Below are 22,758 nucleotides of genomic sequence, written 5' to 3' on the forward strand. Positions count from 1 at the left end.
ATTAAAAGGCAGAACAGGAAAATGTTAGACCACTTTCAGCTTTCTCTCTCCAAAATAATAAAAGTAAGTAAAGTTGTAATTTATTTACCCTTCAGTTGTTTACTGCTTTTAAACAACCAACCTGAAGACACCAAGTGAAGTGAGCCCTGTTTTAGGAAACTAAACTGAGACTTCCAGATTGGAGACAAATCCCATAGGGCTCCCACAGAGAGAAAGGCTTGTTTTAAAATCAGAAAGCAACTGAAAAGTAAGTAAAATTTAACGTTTTCCTGTGAAGGCTATAAATTATGGTAAGAGTTACTGAGGAAGAAAACAGAAGAAATAGACTTAACCTTTGAGTGATTTCATAGGAAATAGAGAAAAGGTTAGACTTTGAGCCCTTCAGAAAATCACAGCCTCCACCAGACATTTTTTTTAGTAATGTAATTCCTGTTAACTCTAATTGATATAAGAAGTCAAAATTGTGTTTTAATAAAAACAGATACAGAAATTACTATGATACAAATCAAAGGATCCTTCTAATTCAAATCACTGTTGAGCACTTGACAATGAGGCAAACTTTATTGTAGAACATAAAGGATAATAATCCCCTTTACTATCAAAGAGTTAGTGAAAACGATACAAAGTCGTTGTGGATATCTATGGGAAGGGGAAGGCTATATCTAGGTTATGCCAATCTATTGATCCTCCATTACTTCCTTCTTTCTTTCACCCGCCACCGCCCCTCACGCCAGGAATATTTCAGTTGCCTCCTGGAGATCTACTGTTAAGATGACAGTCTGCCATATTGACCGACACAAAGGAAGTTATTGTAGGTGATACTGGAGACAGGTAGCGTACAGGTACCAGGGTGGCCGAGTGGTTAAGGCGTTGGACTTAAGATCCAATAAGCGGTTGCTTTCGTGGGTTCGAACCCCACCCCTGGTAGCTAGTTTTCTTACTCACGCTCCATTTTGGCTCCCACCCTTTAAGAGGGGTCAAATTCGTCTACTTACCCCTCCCACAAGGACTGTTTCCTAACGGAGGGGAGCCCACCTGCCCTGCTCTTCCTATCGGATTTAGGGCTCCCTCCCTCTCTGCCTCGGGGCTTGAGGGCCTTTTGGGTGCCCTCTTACTACTGACATTTACTTAGGTGTGCCAAGGAGCAAAGTCCCCAAGCCGGCCTCCCTGGGAGGGACCGGCCTCAGGTCCAGAAGACTGGAAGACTCTGGTGCCTGACCCGGGACAGAGGGCCCTCCCAAAAGCCCCGGAGGCTCGGCCACGACGGCGGATATCGATAAATGAAGGGGCCAAGGCGCTTGGAGCCAGGAAGAGTAGTGGCCTGGCCCCAAAGCCAAAATACGAGAAGACCCCCTCCGTCCCTTTCCTGCCTGGCAAAGGTGGACGGGGGGAGGGGCGGAACTGATTGCCTTGCATCCGATTTTCACAAGATCTTGGGAGGTTCTGCTGAACTTCCGCTTTTTCTGTTTTAAAACTTCATTCAGAGGGTTGGCCCCGGAGATGAGAGGATGCCCGGAGAGGCCGCGGTACCCTCATGGGGTGGAGGCATTGGAGAACCAGGCCGAGAGGGCACGCGCGAAGCTGCGTTAGGGTTTGAGCGGGGTATGCACGCCTAAGGGGTGCAGGTGTGAGCAAAGTAAGAGCGACCTGGACGACCACGGCTCCGTGCGGGGGTTAGGGTTGCGACTGCCGAGCCTCGCCGCAGGTTTCAAAAGTTTCAAATAGAATACTCATATTGACCTCGACGTGACTCGAACACGCAACCTTCTGATCTGGAGTCAGACGCGCTACCGTTGCGCCACGAGGTCCACTCCGTTGGTCCCGGCGGGCCTTTTAGGACTTTGAGTGGTTCGGCTCCGGCCTTTAGCCCGTTGGGTTGTTCTTTACCCCCAGGTGGCTGCCCGACCGGTGCCTCCTAGCCTGGGCCACGCTCTACTGCCTCCCGGGCCACGGCTCTCCTGGAGGCGAGGGGTTGGGGGGAGGAGCCCCACCACCCTCAAGCCCCGCATTCTCCCTCCCCTTTGGCAACCTCGGACAAAAACGTCCAGGCTAGCCCCTGCCTCACCTTCCCTCTCCCAGGCTCAGCCGCCCGTCCGCTAGCTCACAGTGGGCCGGGGGGTTGCTCCGGGGAGTAGCCCGGATCTCCTGTGTCCCTCCTGCTTCACTTCTCCAAGACCGCAGGTTGGGAAGAGGGAGCCGCCTCTACCCCCACCCCACGCCCAGCCTCTCGTCAGCGTGCCTCTTAGACCCGGAGCGAGGATGGAACTTAGGCTCTTGGGAACGTGGGCAGGGATTGTCCGGAAACCCATAGAGGGGGCAGGGGGCCTTCTCCGCTCTGTCAGTCACCCTGTCACCACGGGAAGATGCTGCGACCCGAAGCCCTTTACCGCCTTTCCTCTAATCCTCCTGGCCCGCGAGTGCTGCAGTACTTAGGTCCATCTTCCAGGCCTCTCACTGGCCATGGACCCCTTCTAATAGTAAAGCCTGGTGCCACAAAAGTGTGGCATTGCTGGCCGAGTCGGAATTAGCAGCACCGGAGTGGCTTGTCGGCAGTCGGGGTGGCTGAGCCCTACGGCACGACTGGGTGGGCAGGTGCACCCCAGGACTGAGCAGTCACTGAGGCCACCAAGGAGTATTCCTTTGGCCTGGTGGTATTGTACGGTGGTTTTCCTCATCACTCCGACCCACCAGTGCCATAGAGGGCTCACTCCTATTTTTCCATGGCCATGTGGGTTTTTGAAGAGTTGGAGACTTTCTCTGGGGTACCTATTTTCTCCTGCCACAGAAGCTGATTCCAATATCTTAGAGAGAGGGGGGCCGTGCTATGAGGGGGGCTGTGTTTGTGTGACTCAAGAGGAAGCCAAAGAGATCTCTAGCCTCTTCCGTCCCTGGCCCCACCCTTTCCCAAAGACAGAAAAGCAGGAAGGTAGGACCAGTAGACACTCTGCTGTCCTCAGAAAGAGGGGGCACTGGGCTGGAATTCTATGTCCTCCCTTAAATAATGTTAGTGTGTTGGGGGGGGGACCCCATGCTTTACACCTAAGGCTTGACTCCCTAAATGCAAATAGCAGCTCCAGTATGAACACACATGGGAAATAGTACTCATCCAGGAAAACCCATTTGTCCAAATTAGTAACAAAATAGAAATCAGGGAAGGTTTATGAAGGAGAACATGGACCCAGCAATAGAGTGAAGCGATTCTCTTATTGGTCTCCACCAGAGAGGCCTAGATCTCAGCCAAGGGCAAGTTCCCCAAAGTCTTTAATGCAGCGAGTCTGGGCTAAGGTATGATTTATGCATTTATTAGCAAGGCCCACAAATCACCAATGAATCGAGGCCAATGGTCTCTCTGGGTGACCAAAGGAGCATCTCAGGCCCAGGTCTCTTCCTCTGTCAGCCCCTCAGCAGACCACCCCTGGCAAGCAAAGGCCAGCCCTGATTGGTGGACATTTAAGAAGGAGGTGGGCTGAATTCTGCACTCGGATTACTTCATCGCTGTGAGATGAATAGCAGGGGCATTGTGGCCTGGTCACAATTCTCTAGATCTCCCGGGCTTCCCTTCCCCTTTGCAGACCGAGTCACCCCCAGTTTTGATTAGAAAGCTAGGGCCCAAGCGTGGCCTAGCTGTGGTTGGCTTCTCTTTCTAGGGTAAGGGAGGCCTAGAGCAGGCCTTGGGAGGGGACTAGATTGTGACTTCATTGCTCAGCTGAAATGGGAGAGGGCTCTCTAACGGCGGGGCTGAAAGGCAGGACTTCCAAAAAGGGTGCTTTACATTTCAATCAAATGTAATTTATTTTCCCCAGTGGGAAAAAAGCATACCCCAAGGGGAAAAATATTTACATACTGATGATGACCATTTAGGAGCGAATTAAAATGAGATTGAATCCACCAACAGAATACAGAAGTGAAACATCATACTATTAGCTAACATTTATAAAGTATTTTCTGTGTGTTTTACACCTACTATGTCATTGAATCCCCACAACTCTAGAAGGTAGGTGCTATTCATCCCCATTTCACAGCTGAGGAAACTGGAGCAGACTGAGGTTGAGTGACTTGCCCAGGATCACACAGCTAGTCAGGCTGGATTTTAACTCAGATCTTCTGGATTCCAGCCCTGATCCATCATGACAACCAGCTGCCCCCAAGGAAAGGACAGAAAAGATCTCATTTTGCCTGAATTGAGACCCTTTTATTTACATGTAAATAATTACCAAGGAATTTTATTTGATTATAACTATGTTCTATGATGTCTAAAGCAATCCAACCCTTTGCTGCCAAATGGCCTACAATCCTACCACATCTTCAGACTACAAGGAAGATGATTTTTAGAGAGTCTAAAAACAGCCACCGTTGCTATGCCCAGTGTGAGCTCTGTTGTCCAAAGACTGGTGAACTGAGGGGTTCTCAGAAGATTGGAACCATCCTCGTGACAAAGGAAGCCAGGGCACAGGGGAAGTCATGACTCCTTGGAAGGATGTTTCCCAGGCTCACCTTGGAGAAGGAAGCAAACAGTTACATTGGCTACTTCTTCATCTCCTCCTCCAGGGCTCAGGATGATGAAGGAAATTGAGTAGACCCAAATGAAGAGAATCACAGCTTATGCACCATCTGTGAGAGAGGATTTAGGAGAAAAATAAAGATGGATTCCAACTGAGCCAACAACATGGCAGCCCCCATCACTGGGTTGTTTCTGGGTTTGCCAGGCACTCCCCAGATGGGGTGCCATTCCATGGTGCTCCCTAAACCCTGATGAGGGAGAATTAACGAGCTAGAAGCCCCTTCTCTTTCTGTCCTATTGTTTGTGACTTGCCCTCAGAAAGGTTCTAGAAAAGCACCTTGGAATAGTGGGGTGGATTTAGAAAAAGAAAGAGGGCTGTGGCTCCTGCCCTTCTCTTCTTCATTGTGAACAGTGAGTGACCAATATTCAAACAGAAAAAGGGAAATGCTGTTTCTTCAAAGGCCGGACAAGACCAGTGGTATCAGAAGCATCTGTGTGAGTGCAGAGAGACCAACATCTAACTAGCACAACCAAAAGCCAAAGTTAACAGAAAATAAGAAGTACCTCCATTTGGAGAAGGCCCTGGGCCTTCAGGTCACATGGGCCACCAGTTTCCCAGCCCTGCCCTGGGCCCAAGTGCCAAAGCTTCCCCTAAACTTAAACCAGTCAAACAACATACAAGGAAAGACAGCCCAGATATTTCCCTCCGTCACTGGCATTTCCTACAGAGGCTTAACTACCATGAAAAAGTCTATCACCTTCAGGACCCACTTTTTGTTCCTCCAAGATGACCCTCCTCTCCTCCCTGGACTTTCATCTGGCTTTTGCCAGGAAGGTGATCTCCCAACTCTGAGAATCCCCAGCCCCCACGCTCACAGGCCACCTCTTCCAGGAGGCCTTTTCTAGTTGGCCCAACTCCTAGTTCCACCCCCACCCCCCAGTCTGCTCTGGATTTATTGTGTTGGCTCTCACTCTCAATGGTCTCATCCATCAGAGTGGTCCTTAAAAGCAGGAGTTTAGAGGTGTTGGGGGAGGGGACTCCTGTGCTTCTTCTCTATGTATCCAGAACTTAGTAGCGTGCCTGGCAATTGTAAGCACTTAATGAGTACTTATCGACTAATTTATTGATTGATCGGCTCTCTTTGCTGGAACAAAGGTTTGGAAATCTACCTCATTGGTACAGCACCTTAGAGAAGAAAGATGGAAAAATAGGGCCAGTGAACAAGACTGGCCATCAGACACGGAAGTCATAATAATAATCATAAACATGAGAGCCTTAAGGCACTTCCCATGTTGGCTCCTGTGGACCTTACAACAATCCCCAGAGGTGGGTCTGTTGTTGTCTTCATTTTATGGAGGAGAAAATGGAGGTGAAGTGAAGCGAAGCCAAAAAATCACCTAGAATAAAAGGTCAAAGGCCACCTTCCGTGAACTCCTGAGAAGTGAAATGCATTCGACGGCCTTGGAGGCCCTGGTCCCCTTGACTTTGCTACAGGACAATGATTTGAAACCCTAACCTTACCCTTAATACATCTAGCCAGACAGCTCTATTCATCCACAGCCAAGCTGAGCTGCCATCCTAAGGAGGCTAAGATCAAGTCTACAGTGAGCACTTCCCGTGGCTGCATCTAATTCTCAGCCCTCAGTCCAGGACAGTTCTCTGACCTAGGATCTGAAACTCACAACCGCTTCTCTGACCAATGGTTCCAAGTATTCTGATCCAGATGATTCTGATACAAGACAAGGAAGGCAAAGCCACTGTTGCCCTCCCACCTGATCCAACTGCCTTCCTTTATTACTGGGATCCATACCCAGCAAGAAACCTCAACTTTCTACTGTTTTGACCCAGAAAAAATCATGATTCTTTTTCTACAATTGGATGGATCCTAGATTTAGAGCAATAAGGCATCATAGCAGTTGCCAATGTCTTCTAGTACAGGTGAGGAAACAGGCTCATACAGAAAGTGAGCATTAGAGACAGGTCATGCAAGGTGCTGTAAACACATGTTGGAAAAGAGCCAAGGCTTAGGATTAGTGTTAGAGTAGGGAGCCAGAGGCATTAATCTCTCTTCAGGTGAATTTAGGAACAATACTGCATGTGCACAGAGTGACCAGCCAGGGGTGCTCAGGAAGATGTTTTCCCTAGAACAAAAATGAGACGTTAAAAGAACTAAGGGACCATTAGGTTGGTAATGTTGCAACTTTTGATTTAGCTGATTATGCAATCACACCAGTGGAATCAGAGATAGAGCTGGGGTGTCCAGACTACAGGTGTTGTGTAAGGAGGGGTCTTAACCGTTCTTGCATCATGGATGCCTTTGGCAGGCTGGTAAAGTATGGGCCCTTTCTCACAATAACGCTTTTGGAAGCACAAAATTAAATGCACAGCATTAGAAAGGAAAACAGAGTGAAATAGTTACCAAAATATTCTAAAGAATAAGTTTGTAGACACCAGATGGCCATAGAGAAATAGTTCCCCTCAGTCCCTTACTTTCTGTCTAAAGGTGGTGATGGCTCTTTCTGGTGGATAGGCCCTTACGTGGTCATTAAGGACACCTTCAATAAAAATACAGAACATTCACATGAAGGGCTTTTAGAGATGAGGAAGCAGGTCAGTGACCATTTGTGTTCTTTCAATAACCTTTCTGTGTGGTCACCATTTCTAAAAATCATTTGGCATTTTACCCTTGGTAAAACGTCTTGTAAAAACCATTCTCCCAGTGGTTTCCTAATTTGTGGTATCCATCATGAACCCCATCTGTGCGTCAGTGGTCTGGTCCTACTTCCCTACTTGGTTTTCTCAACTACCATTTCTGCTTTCCACTGTCAGAGACCATGAAAGTTTCTTGCTATAAAATACTAGTAGATTTGTTATATTCCTTGTGTTCCATTTGTTGGGGGCTATGTTCATCTTTCAATATTCCAGGGACAAGTTGGCTCAGTGGACTCTAAGATTCATCTTTCAAAAGATTCATCTCTCCCTTCATGCAGAGGCCCTACTTTGCAAAGACACTGCTTCTCTTCTCCCATCATTTTCCTCCCAAATGAGCCTATTTTTTTTTACCCAGGTGATGCTTTGACTACCTTGGATCTTGGAGTGACTAGTCCTCTTCTGGTCAAGAGCATCTGTCACGTACAGCCATGAAGAGTCCCCTAAAAGCCTTTGGTTCCTTACACTATTTTGCTGTCCCATGACCACGGATGTGTGCTTATTGTTTCTTCTACTGTCATTTGAACCACAGGATCTTAGTAGCCATTCAGTCTAGCAGACATTTAAATCAGCAAGCAACCCATACACAGCGTGCATTGAAAGATGACGTGAGATGTAGCTGGCGCTGCAGGAAAGGATCTTCACTGAAGCCAGGGATTCTAAGAGAGGAGAGAGGGGGAGGGGCATTCCAGGCGTGGGGCACAGCTGTGCAAAGACACAGAGCCAGAGACAGGAAGAAAGCAGCAGGCATATGGACAGCACACCAGGGAACCAAGGGAAATGTAGGGAAAGGAAGATGAGTCGGAGAATGAAAGATTTTAAAAGCCAACCTAAGAAATCAGTAGTCAGAGATATCAGGCTCAGGGCTTGGGGCCTAAGAACCAGCTTAAAATGGACATAGGAAATGTTTACCAAAATCACAGGCGATATTCATTTGGATGGCCCTCAGAGATCTGTTTCTTTTTAAGTCTAACACACCCTGCTGCAGGCAAGAAGCAGACACTGGGAGGTGGAATGAGAGCCCAAAGCGGGGGTGGGGGTGGGACATGGTCAGCTGGATGGAGAAAAGCCACAGAGAGGCTTCAGTGGGGAGGGCTAGAAGGAGACACAGCAGAGCCACTGGGATTTTAGCCCAGACTCTCTGACAGTGCATAGAAAGGAACCAGAGCAGCTGCTGAATATCTGAAGGGTGGCTGCCAGGTTGCAGAGGGGCCCTGAGCCCCTGCCACACAGGGATCTCCTGGGTCTCCATTTGAGGGATCTCTGTGCAATACTTCATAGGAGAGAGATTTGGTGACGATGTCAAAGGGACAGCAGCTGCCATCAAGTGATCTAAAGTCAGATAGTGGAAGAGAGGACAGACAGACCTTTTTTCTGCTTGACTCCAGAGGACAGAAGCCAGATCAATGGGGCCAAGCTTCAGAGAGGCCAATTGAAGGGAAAGATTGGGGACAATGTCCTAACCAAGAGTAGCCTGGAGCCAGGGACATAGCCTCACTGGGGGTCCTCAAGAAGAGGTGAGGAGACCACTGGTCTGAGATGCAGAGGACGCGCCGGGCAGCAGAATGTCCGGTATCGGCTCTGGATTCCCGAGAGTCTGTGATTGGGATGAAGCCAGTGGGGTCTCAGTGCCCTTGGTGAGTGCAACTGTTAGGAACAGGGATTGGCAAACACATTTCCTCACCTGTAAAGACTTTTCCATTTCCTGGAGCTACGTTCGGAATTGAACATCCTTTTTGTTTCTCCAAGGAACAAGGAGAGTCTCCGACCTAGAGACAATATTGGAACTACTGTCTGAAGCATCGTCGCATCCATCGGGGACCTCTGGAGAAATTAAAAGGATCAGATTGGTAGCCTCTTCATTTTATCATACAGCCATTTAGAGAAGGTCTGAGCTAAAGCCTTAAGCAATTGGGAAATTCCCCAAGAATGCAAACTATTCCAGAAAGAGACTGGCTCAGGCCATGGACAATTAGCTTCAGGGGTGGTCTTTGGGATTTACCCAATTGATTTATTGAGTCAGCAGCTGCTGACACCTAGGGAATGGAGTAGGGGTTAGGGTTATGGCTTCCGTGTAGATCAAGCCCAGAAAGTCAGGTCCCCTCCAGGGACCCCTGGGAGGGAGCCAGCACCCAGCCTTTGGGTGGGTGAGTAGAGGGGGGATGGAGGAAGGAAGGAGGGAGAATAAATAAACTGGGAGGAAAGAGAAGGTGTCCCTAGTGAGGTACAGGCCATGGGCCTGAGGCTGATGGCTTCAATGTGGGCAAAGAGAACAGGGTGATTCCAAGTGTTCCTCCAAGAACCGCCCAGTTGTCCTTCACTCACATCTAAGCCTTTCTCACCGTGCAGGTGTGGCCTTCTATGGCCTCCCACAAAGCGATCCTGAGAGCCAGATTTAGGGGGAGGAGGATAAGCTATGACTTCATTAATGTGGAAAGATCCACTACCAATACACATAGGCACATCACCTTTGGATATTGCCTCAGGAAGTGTTAGCTGGTACATTGAGAGGTTAAGGGACTTGCCCATAATAAATTAATGACAATAATAACTCTCAATTATAAAGTGCTTTCAGTTTTGCCAAGCATGTTTCAAATATTATCTCACTTTATCCTTACAAGGCTGGGAGGTACTTGTCATTATCACCCCCACTTTACAGATTAGGAAGTTGAGGTGACAGAGGTGAAGTCACATAGCTAGTACAGGTGCCTGAGGCTAGATTTGAACTTGGCTCTTCCTGACTCCAGGCCTAGTATCAGAGGAGGAATTTGAAGGCTGTCTTCCTAGGAGCCCTCCAGGGTGCCAGAGCCCATCAGGATGGGGCAGAAGCATTCTTCCATGACCCCACCCCAATGCTATGAGGCTCTCTCTTTCACTGCCCCCGTGCGTGAATATTTCAAGGTGTGCTGTCTCCTTCAATTAAATGTGAGCCCTTGGAGAACCAGAGCCATCTCATGGCTCCATTTGTATTCCCAGGGTTTAACACAGGCCTTGGCACATGGGAGTGCTTCCTCATTCCTAACTCTAAGCTGGCCCTCCCTCCAGGATGCCTAGGTTTTGTGTCCCTCAAAAGCTAGGGCTTTCCAGATGCACCAAGAGAGCAACTGTCCTGTTTTTATGCTGGCCATTCATGCCTCCCCTTTTTGCTGATATGGGGGCAGGGATTTGGAAGTCCTTTTGTTTGGGGAGGGGGGGATTCCTTCACCTCTGAGATGGGCCACTGAACCTCACAGACCTGCATTGCTTAGCAAGTTTTGGTCATCTTTCCATTTGAAATCAGTCTTCTGGTACACGGCCATGTGGTTCAGGTCTCCTCCATTGGAAAGGGCTGGAACAGAGGATCCTCTCTGAGTCAATACAGGCCCCCCAAGCCTGGCCCTCTCATAATGACACGATGGACGTCGGCCCCTTCACCTTCTTGCTGGACCCTGAGCCCCAGAATTGCTCCCACCTGTCCCCCATCCTCACTCACCTCTATGACCCTATTTCCTGAGAAAGTCACTTTGGTCAAATGAGTCCTCCCATTGGACTCAGCCTTCTCAAAGCACCTGTCCTACCCATAGCCTGGCTGAAGCCCAATTCTCCATTCTGACAAGACAAGGTTGTTTCAAACTGGAGACCTCAAACATGCTTCTCCCTACTCCGATTCTCCATGCTCCGTAAATAATTCAGGGAGAAAATCAGTCTAAGATTCCTGGTGTGGCATGAAGATGTTGGAAACTTGGCACAGCTTCTTCTCCTAAGTTTCAGCTTCCCAACCATTCCTGGCCCCAACCCAGAAACTGATACCCAGCCCCCAGCTCTGCCGCCTTCCTTGTTTCCAGCTCAGGTAACCCCCAGGAAGGCTGATCCATCGTCTTGTGATCCCTCCACCCTGTCCATCAGAGCAAACCACTTCTGAGGGCCATTACTCCTGGCCTAAGCACCCTCCTGACTCCCAGAGACCTCACTGTCCTTCCTCTGGAGCCTGGGGGAGGGGGTAGGTTTCCCACCTCTGACTTGCTGTCTCCGTCTTCTAGCCTGAGCCCAAAAGGCGAGAGCAAAGAGAAGCAGGACCACCAGGAGGACTCCTAAGATCCAGGGCAGTGCAGAACCTTTGTGTCCTGAGAAGGAAGAGAGGGAAAGATGAGTAGCCAGGTCCCAGGCTCCAGGAAAACAAAAATCCAAAGGCTTCTAGACTCCTGGGAAAGATGAAGCATTCTGGTGATGAACCTTCTTCCTCTCCTGAGGCACAGATTCCAGATGTCACCAAGGCATTGGGTCCCTAATCTGCCTTAAACCAGAACTACACTTTGGGGGGAAGGCCCACACCAAAGCTAGTTCTCATGTTCTACTACTAGTTGATGAAGCTGCTGAAAGGGTGAGAACCAAGTCTGGGGGCCCCTTCCAGGTGGACATCTGACTGAGGACTATCCCTGCACCTGCTAGGAGCCAGCAGGCCTTAAAGCTGGCCAAGGCCAGTGGGCAATGCGGAACCTGGAACCTGCTCTTCCCTGACTGGCTAGAGGCATTATTAGCCCCTCCTGTCATGACTCTCATCACAGTGACTGGTTGGGCAAGGATGCTGTTACCTTCAGAATGTCCAGGGCCCTTGGAAACACCTGCAGGAAGAAGGAGAGGGGAAGTTGCAGTCTGGGCTTGAAGGGGTAGCCTGGTTCCTGTCTGCGCCCCCAGAGTCAGTACAAGAGTCCCTAAGACTTCCAGAGTCCCCTTGTCTCCTACCACAGGGCCAAGAGGTCTAAAGAGAATATGGGCAAAGACAGGTGACCAATGGAGACCTCAGCAATGTAGATGAAGGGCCCCTTCATTGTTTCCACCTCCTTCCCTTCCCATGACCCCAGGCCATCATGTCATAGCCTCATTCCCCAACCGGGGGCCATTGTTCTTAGTCTCAGCCCAGCTTGTAGATACTTACCTAAGCACTTCACACTAGCATCTTCCTTGTGCCCACACTCTACCTGCCCCCAAGGATCGGCAGGACAGTCCCACAGAGATGACTCATTTCCTTGGCAACGAACATTACTCAGCAAGATGGGCCCAATCCCTTGGCCAAAGGCAGCCTGTGGTGGGGCAGCTAGAGCTGAACCACAGCCCAGCTGCCGGCACACCACGTTGGCGTCAGCCAAGTCCCAGGAGTCATCACACACTGTGCCCCAGGAGCCTTCATACCACACCTCCACACGCCCTGAGCACTGGGAGTTCCCTCCTTGGAGTCGGATCTTATCTGGAAATGCAGAAGTGACCCTTATTAATCCTAGGGCAGAAGAGCCCAAGAAGATTCACAGGAATGTGGGGCATGACCTGCCTGATTGACTTGCAATCATTCTGTCAGTCAGAGAACTAACTAATGACGTTAGGAAGTTATTTTTTCTAAGATTCTTCAACTGTTCACTGAGTGGACACTTAGGAAGGGGAAAACAGATGCACTCTCTGCCTTTAGTGTGCCTAATATTGTGGAGTCTCGTTCTTTAAACATGTATAAATAGCTGTAGGTGCCTAACCAAAGAATCCACTCAGACTCATCACACCAAGCCCCACCAGGCCTTTCATTCCAGAGGCTGATGGCTCGTGGGGAGTGGGGGGTGGGGAGGGGAGACACTGAATCCCAATGCTCTCTCCTCTACTGCTGAAAGGTTTTAAAGAGGCCTGCTAAAACTGGGAAGAGTTTTGGGGGTTGGAGGGTGGGGGTGAAGAGAAGCCTGGGGAATAGTAAGAAAATCTTGGTTCCCAGATTTCCTGGTGTCAAGGGTGGAACCGAAAGTATCTTCCAACATATGGAATCTTAAGTGACTTAAAAGGAGGGGGAGCATGCCAAGGGCCTTTGAAATGTGGGCAGCTCACTAGGAGGAGAGAAACATCCCGAGCCTCAGGGCCTTGGGCCCAGGGGAGAATAAACAGATGAAGTACACCCTAAGTCAAGAAAGAAGGTGGATTTGGTCAGTGTGCCAGGGAGAGGTTCAGTGCAGTGGCTCATGCCCTTGTGGGGAGAGGAAGAGGTCTCTGAGTCCCCCAGTAGATTTCTCCTTCTCCAGTCTCCTATACCAAATCAAGACAAAAGGTTGCAGTGCCTAGTCCCCCCTTGACCCAAGATCTTTATGGCACAGATTACCATTCTCCTCCTCCAGAGCACTCCAAACCAGATACCTTATGCTCCCTGAAACCACAGCTGAAGGTTTCCAGGAAAGGTCCATGTCAAGGGTCACTACTCTCACCCCGACACTGGGGAATAGGCTGGTGCTGGCCAATCAATGGAAGGGTCAGCGATGGAGCTGAAGTTGCTCAGAGCTCAAGAACTGGATCTCAGTAGATGTAGAAAAAGGAGAAGAGAACAGAGAGCTAACCAGTGGTATCAGAGCATCCCATACTTGATCATAGAGCACAGATGAGGAATATTTTTTAGTATCATTTGTGGTCACTGATACAGAAGGGTGAATAATAAGAAGCCTGCCCAGAAATAAAAAGGAAAGGGATGTCCTCATTGCCTCTCCTGGGGCTCTTAGCCATGGGTCCATCATGCATTGGCCCTAGCTTTGCAGGTTCCTTTGTTGAAAATATTCAACAATATTTGAAAATGTCATTGAAATTTACATTCATTTCCTCTTCAGAAGCATGATGGCTTCATATTAAATGCTGTCTTTTTATCCATATGAGTCTTAGTGGACCAATTATTTGGTAGGTTATAGTCCAGTGCCTGGCATACCTTAGGTGCTCAATAAATGCCTAATTCTTTTCCTCTTCCCTGTAAGTCTAGAGAAGTCTTAACACCATCTTTGGTCCTCTCCTGACAGTGATAAAACAATTACATGAACAGTGCCAACTTTCTAGGTGAACATTGGCCAGTTGGAATCATAGCCTGTAGCACACCCTCCTCAATTTACCTCTAGCCTGGACAGAGGCTGTGAATGATGGATAGGGATAGAATAGACCAAGATGAGAAGAGAGGATTGGATTGCCCTTAGAAGATGCAGAACCCCTTTGCTGCCCCCCAAAATCTCCCTGAAATGAAGACCTATCTTTGTCCTATCAACATTCCATCAGTGTTACTGAAAGGCCTTGAAAACTGCTGTCTCTGAAGCATTAAAGCTGAGAATCACAAAGACTGTCAATGGGGTGAGGGATGGGATGCAATTTGGTTATGAGTCTGCCATATCTCTTCATCAATAAGAAATTACAAAGAAAAAATGGGACCTGGATATCAGAAAAAAAAATTGTGATTGAAAATGAATATGAGCCAGTCATGTGATGGTCAAACTACCAAAGGGCTGGTGTGTCCCATTGGCACTTGAAGTCAAGAGAAGCCCCAGCCCATTGGGGGAAGGGCATATTGATGAGAGTCAGGTAGATGGGGTAGCCATCCATTTTGCTAATGAGATCCCAGGTCCACTGGAGTGGAGGAATGTGGCAGCCAGACACTTCAGAGCTGTCCATAGATCTTTAACTACCCCATCAGAGTCCCTGCTCTGACTGGGACTGGAGACAATAGAGAAAGGGCTTCTCTGGCCCACAGCTCCTCTCCATGTGATGGTTGATGACTGTCCAATGCTACACTATCCTCTTCTCTTGAAACCTTCATTCCCTTATCCTAGTGAAGGCCCTGCCCTGCTGAGCCTCAGTGGTGGGTCACTTCCACCACCTATTTGACCGCTCTTGTTCCTCCTCAGGGGCTGCACGGTGAAGCCAGGGAAAAATCACAGAACTGCTGACTGGGTTCAAGTTTCATGTAACACAACCTCAAATGGGTCCTCACTGCTGCCAGGCAATCTGCTTAGAATCTCCTAATGACTTCCCTTTCCCATTCTCATAGCAGCTCTCCCAAACCTCATCCCTCCTCAAACTTCCCATGGCTCTCCCTGCCCCTACCCTTTCAGCTGAGACCCTGACCTCATATTTCACTGGGGCCAGTCTCTGACAGTCCAAACTAGGGTGATTCCTCCTCATTTCACAGTACCCAGATGCCTTCTGCCACTCTCTCCTCCATGCCTATCTCCTTCCAAGAGGTGGACCTCCTCATTTCTAAATCAACCTATTACCTGCATGAGGGATTCTGTGTCATTCCATCTTCTCCAGCATGCCACCCTCACCAATCTGTGTGCTAGCTGTTGCCCACAGACTACCTGTGTCTCCTCCATCCCTAAAAACCCAGCTGTCCATCTCATTGTGGTCCTATGTCTCTTCTCCACCTCTTCTCCTCTTCCAAACCCTAGGCAGTCTGGCTCCCAGCCTCAACACTCAAGTGAAGGTGGTCTCCTAATGGCCATATCTCCTGGCCTTTTCTCTGTCCTTGCCCTCCTTGGCCATCACCCTTTCTTCAAGATAGTCTCTTCTCTAGGCATCCACAACTACTCTCTCCTCCTTCTCCTCCATCTCCTTTGGGGGGGCTTCATCCCAGTCATTCCCACCAACAGTTAGTGCCATTGAATGTTCTGTCCTGTGCCCTTTCTCCTTCCATACTATTTTGCCTCCCCTGGATTCAGTTACCATCGCTATGCTGGTGACTCCCAGATCTACTTATCTGGCCCTAATGTCTTTCATGGTCATCACCTCTAATCTCTACTTGGCTACTAGACATCTCAAACTGAATGTCCTCTAGACCAGAGGTATCACCAGATTAAAATGCCCCTGGGAAATGTTTAACAAAATAAACAAAAATACAACATAATGTGAATTTGGGGTTTTCTAAGTCGATCTATGCCATAACAAATCTATTTGGGTTTGATACCACTTGTTCTAGACATTGTAGATTCAACATATCAGAGCCTGAATTTACTCTCTTTCACCCAAACTCCCCTTCTTCAGAATGATTTTGGAGGGCCCCACCATCCTCCCAGTCCCTCATGTTCACAACCTAGGTGCCATTCTGAGCTCCTCACTATCTGTCACCTCCTGTATCCAATCCATTGCGAAGGCTTCTTGATTTTATCATTGTAACCACTTTCAAATACCAGCCCCCTTTCTCTCCTTTGATGCTGCCCCCACTCTAGGGAAGACCCTCACCTCGCACTTGAACTATTGCAATAGCTGCTGGGGGTGGGGGGTACTGCCAGCCTCAAGTCTCTCCCCTCTTCACTCCATCCTCCACTTAGCCACCAGTGTTTTTTCTAAACCCCTCTACTCAATAAACTTCAATGGTTCCCTGTCACCTCCAAGATCAAATACAAAACTGGCCTTTGTTTGACCTTCATAACCCAGCCCGATCCTCCCTTTCCAGTCTTCCTTCTCCTCCCTCCCCGACCTGTACTCTGTGACCCAGTGACACTGGTCTGGCTGTTCCTTGAAGAAGACACTCCAATTCCCAACGTTTTCTCTGACTGACCTGCATGCCTGGAATGCTCTCCCTGTTCCTGGCTGGCTCCTCCCCAACCTGTCTCCCTTCAAGTCCACCTAAAATCTCCCCTTCTCCAGGAAGCTTTTCCTGGACCTTCCCCCCCTCCTCTGCCCAATGCTAAGTGCCTTCCCTCTGCTGAGCCTCCTATCTACATCTTGTTTCCATGTCATTGTTTGCACAGTGCCTCCTTAAGATTATGCGTTCCTTGAAAGCAGGGGTGGTTTATTCTTCTAACCACTTGGATCTCCAGTGCTTAGCAGAGTGCTTGGCTCACAGAAGGATTGCCTAGTAATTATTACCTCTTACTATTCATCATTTTATTGACAGTAAATTTAATTATCTTAACAACATTTGATTGACTGGCTTACTGGACGGTAGAAAATTGGAGCTGCCTTGAATTAGTATAGTATCATTAAACCAGAAATTCTCATTTTACAGAAGAGGAAACTGAAACCCAGGGAGTGTCAGTGACTTTGCCCATTCAAATATTCTATGTCTGATTAAGAGAGAGAATCAGGGTTAGTTGCCTAGCTTGTGGGATGTTTCCAAAGGTAAGTGAACCTGGCCAAGCCAAAAGTAGGTGGAATGACTCTGCTCCCGAGCCTAGGCCTCCTGAGCCTCCCCTGAGCCTTAACCTGGTGACGAGGACACTCACCTATACAGGCAACCCAGGCTTCTTCCTCTGGGCTCAGGTATCTCTTCCCCCATGATGCAGATGGGCATTGCCAGAGGGAGGCAGGCCCATCAGGGCATTGAATGTCATTAACCCAGGCAAAGCTGGAGCTTGCTTTGTGGGAAGGGGCATCTTGCACTGTGCCATTGTCCCCACAGCCCAGCTGACTGCACACCAGCCTGGGGGTGACTTCAGTCATTTTATCTTTGCCAACACTTCCCCAGCTCCCATTGTAAAAGATCTCCAAGCGTCCAGCACAGTCCTGAGTGCTGGTATCACTGTGCAGCCTCAAAGCCAGGACCCCTAGAGAGAAAAGGCATTAGTGATGAGAGAAATTTCCTGAATAACATGTTGGGGTAAAATTCCCTCCCTGTGCTCCAGTTGGTTCTCCAGCATGTATCCCTGGTTCATGACCCCTCATGAAGGAATTGGGGTTTTCAACACGGAAGGTGACTTCCATAGTTGGCTAAGCCAACCTCTATACCCCTGACCTTACAATGACCTGACCCAGGCATCTTCCAAGAAACTTCCCCTTTTTCATGGACATGGGTACTAGTACATTTTGGAGAGACCTTGTTGCCTCACCTGCTCACCTTGGAAAATCACATTTTGTTTGTTCCATAGTTGTTTTTATATAAAGTTAGTACATATAAAGACAGCGCTAGAATTCCTGTGAACTACGTTGTAATGCTTTGCTACCTGTAGCCTTATTAAAGTAGCGCATGGAAGCTTTATTTCTTTTTAAAAAGTGATCAATGACTGGTCTAGACATTTCCAAGTATAACCCTTTACAGTGACTAGTTTGGGTTTTCCCTTGTCTGAGGGTCGGGGTTAGTCGGTACCTTCTTTGGTTCCATATTAAGTAGTGAGGATTCTTTTTTATTTTTTGGGTGGCTATAAGGGTTCTATGAAATCATAAAATGCAAAGCGTTTTTCCAAATGAAGAGACTAAGACTCAAGGAGAGTTAAGTCAAGGGTGACCCAGAGTTGTGCTCATTACAACTTGCCCCCTCTCCAGATTCAATCCAATGTAGCCCCACAATCATACTAAGGATCTGGTTGGAGGAAGGGGAGGGTGAATAAGGAGGATGGGGGAGGGGTATTCCTCCTCATTGAAGGACTCGGTGATACCAGTTTAACAGGTGGGCATTGCCCATTACTAGAAGAAGGCTTCATGGGAGGAGCTGAATAAAGAAAAAGAAAAGTAGGTAAAGGCATTGTGGCCATGATCTGGACATTTTGGGGAACAGAGATTCCATTGGAGGAAAGGAACTGGAGCAGGAATTGGAGAGTCATAGAGAGAGAAGCTAGAAAAGGAAAAGGAGAAGTCTCTCCTGCCCAGCTCTGCTTCATGCACAGATATTTCCACCTGCAAACTGAATCTTCCTCTAAGAGCCAACTTCCCAGGTCTTCTCAGCCAACTCCTAATTCTCTCAGCTCCATACAGAGATGGCCCCAAACTGGATCCTAGTCCATAAACTCTGAAATTCCTTTATCTGACCACAAATGTTGGTCATTCCAGCTTTCCCAATGCCTTCAGATCCTTAACGCTGTTCTTCCTCCTCCCTGGGACCCCCATGTCCTCCACCCTGCACTGGCTACTCTACATTTTTCAATTCTGGCCCTTTGGTGAACCAGGGCTGCTTTAAAGCATGCTGTACTCTCTAATCACACATTTCCCCTTGTCCAGTCACCCACCACACCTCACCAACCACGGATCCTAAATCATTCCCATCAGCCCCCTCTTTCATTCCTATTCATACAGAGGCAAGGAAGGGAGGGAGGGATAGAATTTGGAACGCAAAATTTTAAGAAGAACAAATGTTAAAAATTGTTTTAACGTGTAATTGACCAGGAAGGTAAACTTCTAGGGGGCTCTTTATGTAAGGGCTAGCCGCGCCCCCCCAACCCAATCCAGGTACTGTCAGTCAGACTTTGCCTATGACTTCAGGGCGGCCACTGAGGCTAGGGTCCCAGAAAACCCCCTCAAGGTAAGGGTTAAGTATGGGGCTTCTCCCTCTTCAGTGAGTCATTCTCTTCCTCCTTCCCTCCCCCTGCCCTTTCTCCTCTCATTGACAGACCTGAGCAGATAACTCCTGCATCTTCCTTATGACGGCAGTTGTGACGACCCCAGCCTCGAAAAGGACATTGCCACACCTGGGATTCATCCCCAGAGCACCCCAGGTCATCAAGCCAGATGGGCCCCGATCCTTGTCCAAAGTGGGCCGAAACAGTGGCATTGAAGGCTGTTCCACAGCCCAGCTGTCGGCACACCACATGGGCATCGTTCAGGTCCCAGGAGTCATCACAGATGGTACCCCAGGAGCCTTCATGGTAGACCTCCACTCTGCCAGCACAGCGGTCTCCTCCATCCATAAGGCGGATCTCACGGATCTCTGCAGGGAGAGATGCTTGGTGAGACTTGATGGTGGCTCGTAGGGCCTCACACTCACCGGTTCTGAGGTGTTCCCCCAACTCTCACCTGAGCATCTGGTAGAATTCCTTGTGCGCAAAGTAGCCCCAGCTGGGCTGTGCAGGGGGTCGCTGCATGGGGCCCATGTCTCAGTCTGGTTTCCTACAAACATGTATCTGCTCAGCCCTCTGGTTGGCATGCATGTGGAGGCTGGGCAGGTTGGCCAATTAGGGGGGAGGGGAGGGTTGAGTGGAATGGCTGGCCAGGGCCCTGAGAGAGAGGGTGTTGTCCTGCCTAAGCAGGAGTGTCCTTGTTCTTTATGGTCCATCTGAATTGTTCCCTGCCGCAGGGAAAGCCCCCTTCTCCTGGGAGTAACTGCCTGCCCCCCACTTCCCTCACCTGGGATTCTCTGAAGCTCAGGCTAAGGTGACCCCTTAACCTATTCTTCCAAAGGTGAGTTCTCTGTCCCTGAATTATGGCCCCCCAGTTGATTCCCTTTTGTTACCTGAGCATATCACTGAGGCAATGTTTTCATGGGTACACGCAGGAGCCCCCAGAGCAGTCACAGGACAATCCCCCAAGTGGTGCTCCATTCCTGAGCAATGAAACATATGACCCCAGATGTGGCCTCCTCCTTCCCCCAAATGAACTCTTTTGGGAATTGAGAGAGCAACTCCACAGTTGAGCTGATTGCAAAGGACATTGGCATTAGCTAAATCCCAGGAAGAGTCACACAGGGCTCCCCAGTCCTCCTGGATCTGAATTTCCACTCGGCCTTCACATCTAGAGTTTCCATCAGCCAGCCGGAAGTCCATGTACCCTGGAGAGAAGACAGTGGCTTGGCACAGGGCCCAGAACCAAGTTCAGTTGGATGGGGCTGGACCAATAGTTCAGAGGGTATGGTTTTTCTGGGTCAAGGCTGCTGCTAGTCCTTAGAGAGTAGAGACCTCATTCCCAAAGGGTCTGGGGGAGAAGGGGAGACCTCGAAGGGGGCATCCCATTGAAGGAACACCAGGGATGGTGACCCAAGGCAAACTGGCAGAGAATCACAAGACAGGGTAAAGCAGATAAGTGGAGGACATGAGCAGCTGTCCCAGATGTCAGCGCCTGGGCCACCTCCTCCAAGAACTAAGTAGAGGTGATGGGGGAAGGGGAGGGGGTGGAGAGAGGCAATGTGTTCTCTGATTCTCACGGGAGCAGATGACTCCGATGTCCCTGGCATCCGTACAGCTGCCCTCTGGGAGGAGCACCCTGGGACACAGCGACAGATGGGACTCGCTGCCTTTACACCTCAGCTCTTCATCTAGGATCTGTCCTTTCCTTTCTCCAAAATGAGTTGCCTCCACGACAGAGACAAGAGAACCACACTGAAGCTCACTGCACAGCACTTTGGCCGTGGGGAGAGGGAAGTCATGCGCACAGATGGAGCCCCAGGTGTCTTTGTGCTTCACCAGAACTCTTCCTGAGCAGGGAAAGTGCCCTCCAACCAGCTTTGGCTTCATATGCTCTGGGGAACAAAAAGGCTTCATTCAGAAGTGGGTCCCTGATGTTCCAGGGTGAAGAATGCAAGATGCCCAATTCCACTGGAGATATTATATGACTGTAGGCAAGTTCCTAACATCTTACTTTAAGGATCTTATTTTTCCCCATATATATGTAAAAACCATTTTTAACATTCGCTGTTAAGTTTGGAGTTCCAGGTTCTCTCCCTCCCTCCCCTTTCCCCTCCCTGAGACTGTAAGCAATCTGATATAGGTTATGCACATATAATCATGTAAAACATTTCCATGTTAGTCATTTTGTCACCTAATATCTTAGTCTCTGTGTTAGACTAAGCACCAAGGGTCACAAAGACAAAATATGGGAAAAATGAACAATAGCTAGAAATGTATTCTCATTATTCTTCTGTGCCTTTCCCACTCTCATCACTCCTATCCCTGGTCAGACCATGCAAGCTGCCCCTCTAAGAAAGCATGAATTGTGGACCAGCTGCCCCACATGCTCTCCTTTATCCTGTGCCATTTAGTCAACAAGCATTTATTGACCACCTCCCGTGTTCAAGATCTCAAGGGTCAGTGTTCCCAAAGAATTGACCATCCCAGGGGTGATGGAGGGCAAGCCAACAAGAGTCCACTCCTTATGCCCTTTCAGAGTGTGCTCAGCCTGATGAAGTCTCCCGTGTGAGCTTCTGAGCAGGGCACAGATTCTGTGACTGCTTCCTCCCATTCAGCACACAGTGAAGAGAAAGTCCATTGGTTGGCTTTTGAGACAGAAGTGAGCATGTGTACACAAAGGGATGAACCTTCTCTTCATGGTGGTGAATAGGCAATAATTTACAGGAGCCTGTGGGTGTGGGGAGAAGTACAGCTAGGGACAGGGGCCATGAAAACATGGTGCTTCTCATCCTTGTCTATTGGCATTTGTTTGCTCTTTGGAGTGCAAGAGTCAGAACAGACTAGGCTGTGAACTTACAAGTTTCAAAAGGTTAGGAGAGTAGAAACTAACCAAGATAGCAAAGAAGAAGGAAGACTGCAGCCCAACTCACAGCTCACCACCCCCACAATTACTCTAACAAAGACTTAGACAAGCTCCAGACCAAGTACTCATTGGGAAATCCAAGGAAAAACCACGATGAGTCATTTTTTCCAGCCCAGATTGGCATAAGAAGACAGACAAAGGAATACAGACACTGGAAGCAAGATTTAGCTAGGAGGGTACCACACAGCAGGGGAATACTGAGCAGGAGGGTGGACTATGCATTGGGCAAGAGAAGTTAGAACTGCAAGCAAAACAGGCCTGGTACAGTGCACAGAGAGGGAGTAGGTACCAATTGTTAACTTTGTTGTTCGTAGCCCGGAGCTGGGTCATAGAGCCAGTATAGACAGAGAAGGGACTATGCACTTCAGAGTGGTGGGCTAGATGATCACAGTCTGAGACTATGCACCAGCCAAGAAGCAAGAACACAAGGAATTAACAAATGGGCGACTGACCTTGGGTCCAGCCCCAGGCCTGATCTGAGACTTACAGTTGAATAACCAGGACAGATAGCTCAAATGAAAGTGGTGGTCTTCGGTTCTGTCTGAATCTGCCCCAATTTACAGATGACTAATGGTGGTCAGGACAAACTGACATCTGT

General features: G+C 48.8%; 1 protein-coding gene and 2 non-coding genes across 3 annotated transcripts in view; 1 reads left to right on the forward strand and 2 right to left on the reverse strand.

The window, feature by feature from the left end:
- The first annotated feature begins 844 nt into the window (after positions 1–844).
- TRNAL-UAA lies at positions 845–927 on the forward strand. Its single transcript has one exon. It is a non-coding gene; the product is annotated as a tRNA-Leu (tRNA).
- Positions 928–1,736: 809 nt separating this feature from the next.
- TRNAW-CCA lies at positions 1,737–1,808 on the reverse strand. Its single transcript has one exon. It is a non-coding gene; the product is annotated as a tRNA-Trp (tRNA).
- A 2,362-nt stretch (positions 1,809–4,170) lies between these two features.
- The window catches only part of CD163 (CD163 molecule), a 36,859-nt gene continuing 18,271 nt past the window's right edge, over positions 4,171–22,758 (reverse strand). Inside the window, exons 7-17 of the mRNA XM_036735932.1 lie at positions 20,815–21,129; positions 20,128–20,442; positions 19,692–19,784; positions 19,291–19,605; positions 17,192–17,512; positions 12,127–12,435; positions 11,783–11,812; positions 11,204–11,314; positions 10,447–10,539; positions 8,896–9,035; positions 4,171–4,611 (exon numbers count right to left, since the gene is read on the reverse strand). Coding sequence (XP_036591827.1) covers positions 8,923–9,035; positions 10,447–10,539; positions 11,204–11,314; positions 11,783–11,812; positions 12,127–12,435; positions 17,192–17,512; positions 19,291–19,605; positions 19,692–19,784; positions 20,128–20,442; positions 20,815–21,129 — 2,015 coding nt within the window. The 3' untranslated portion in view covers positions 4,171–4,611; positions 8,896–8,922. The remainder of the gene's footprint in view (positions 4,612–8,895; positions 9,036–10,446; positions 10,540–11,203; positions 11,315–11,782; positions 11,813–12,126; positions 12,436–17,191; positions 17,513–19,290; positions 19,606–19,691; positions 19,785–20,127; positions 20,443–20,814; positions 21,130–22,758) is intronic.

Source organism: Trichosurus vulpecula, chromosome 8, assembly GCF_011100635.1.
Source record: "Trichosurus vulpecula isolate mTriVul1 chromosome 8, mTriVul1.pri, whole genome shotgun sequence".
Classification (NCBI taxonomy): Eukaryota; Metazoa; Chordata; class Mammalia; order Diprotodontia; family Phalangeridae; genus Trichosurus; species Trichosurus vulpecula.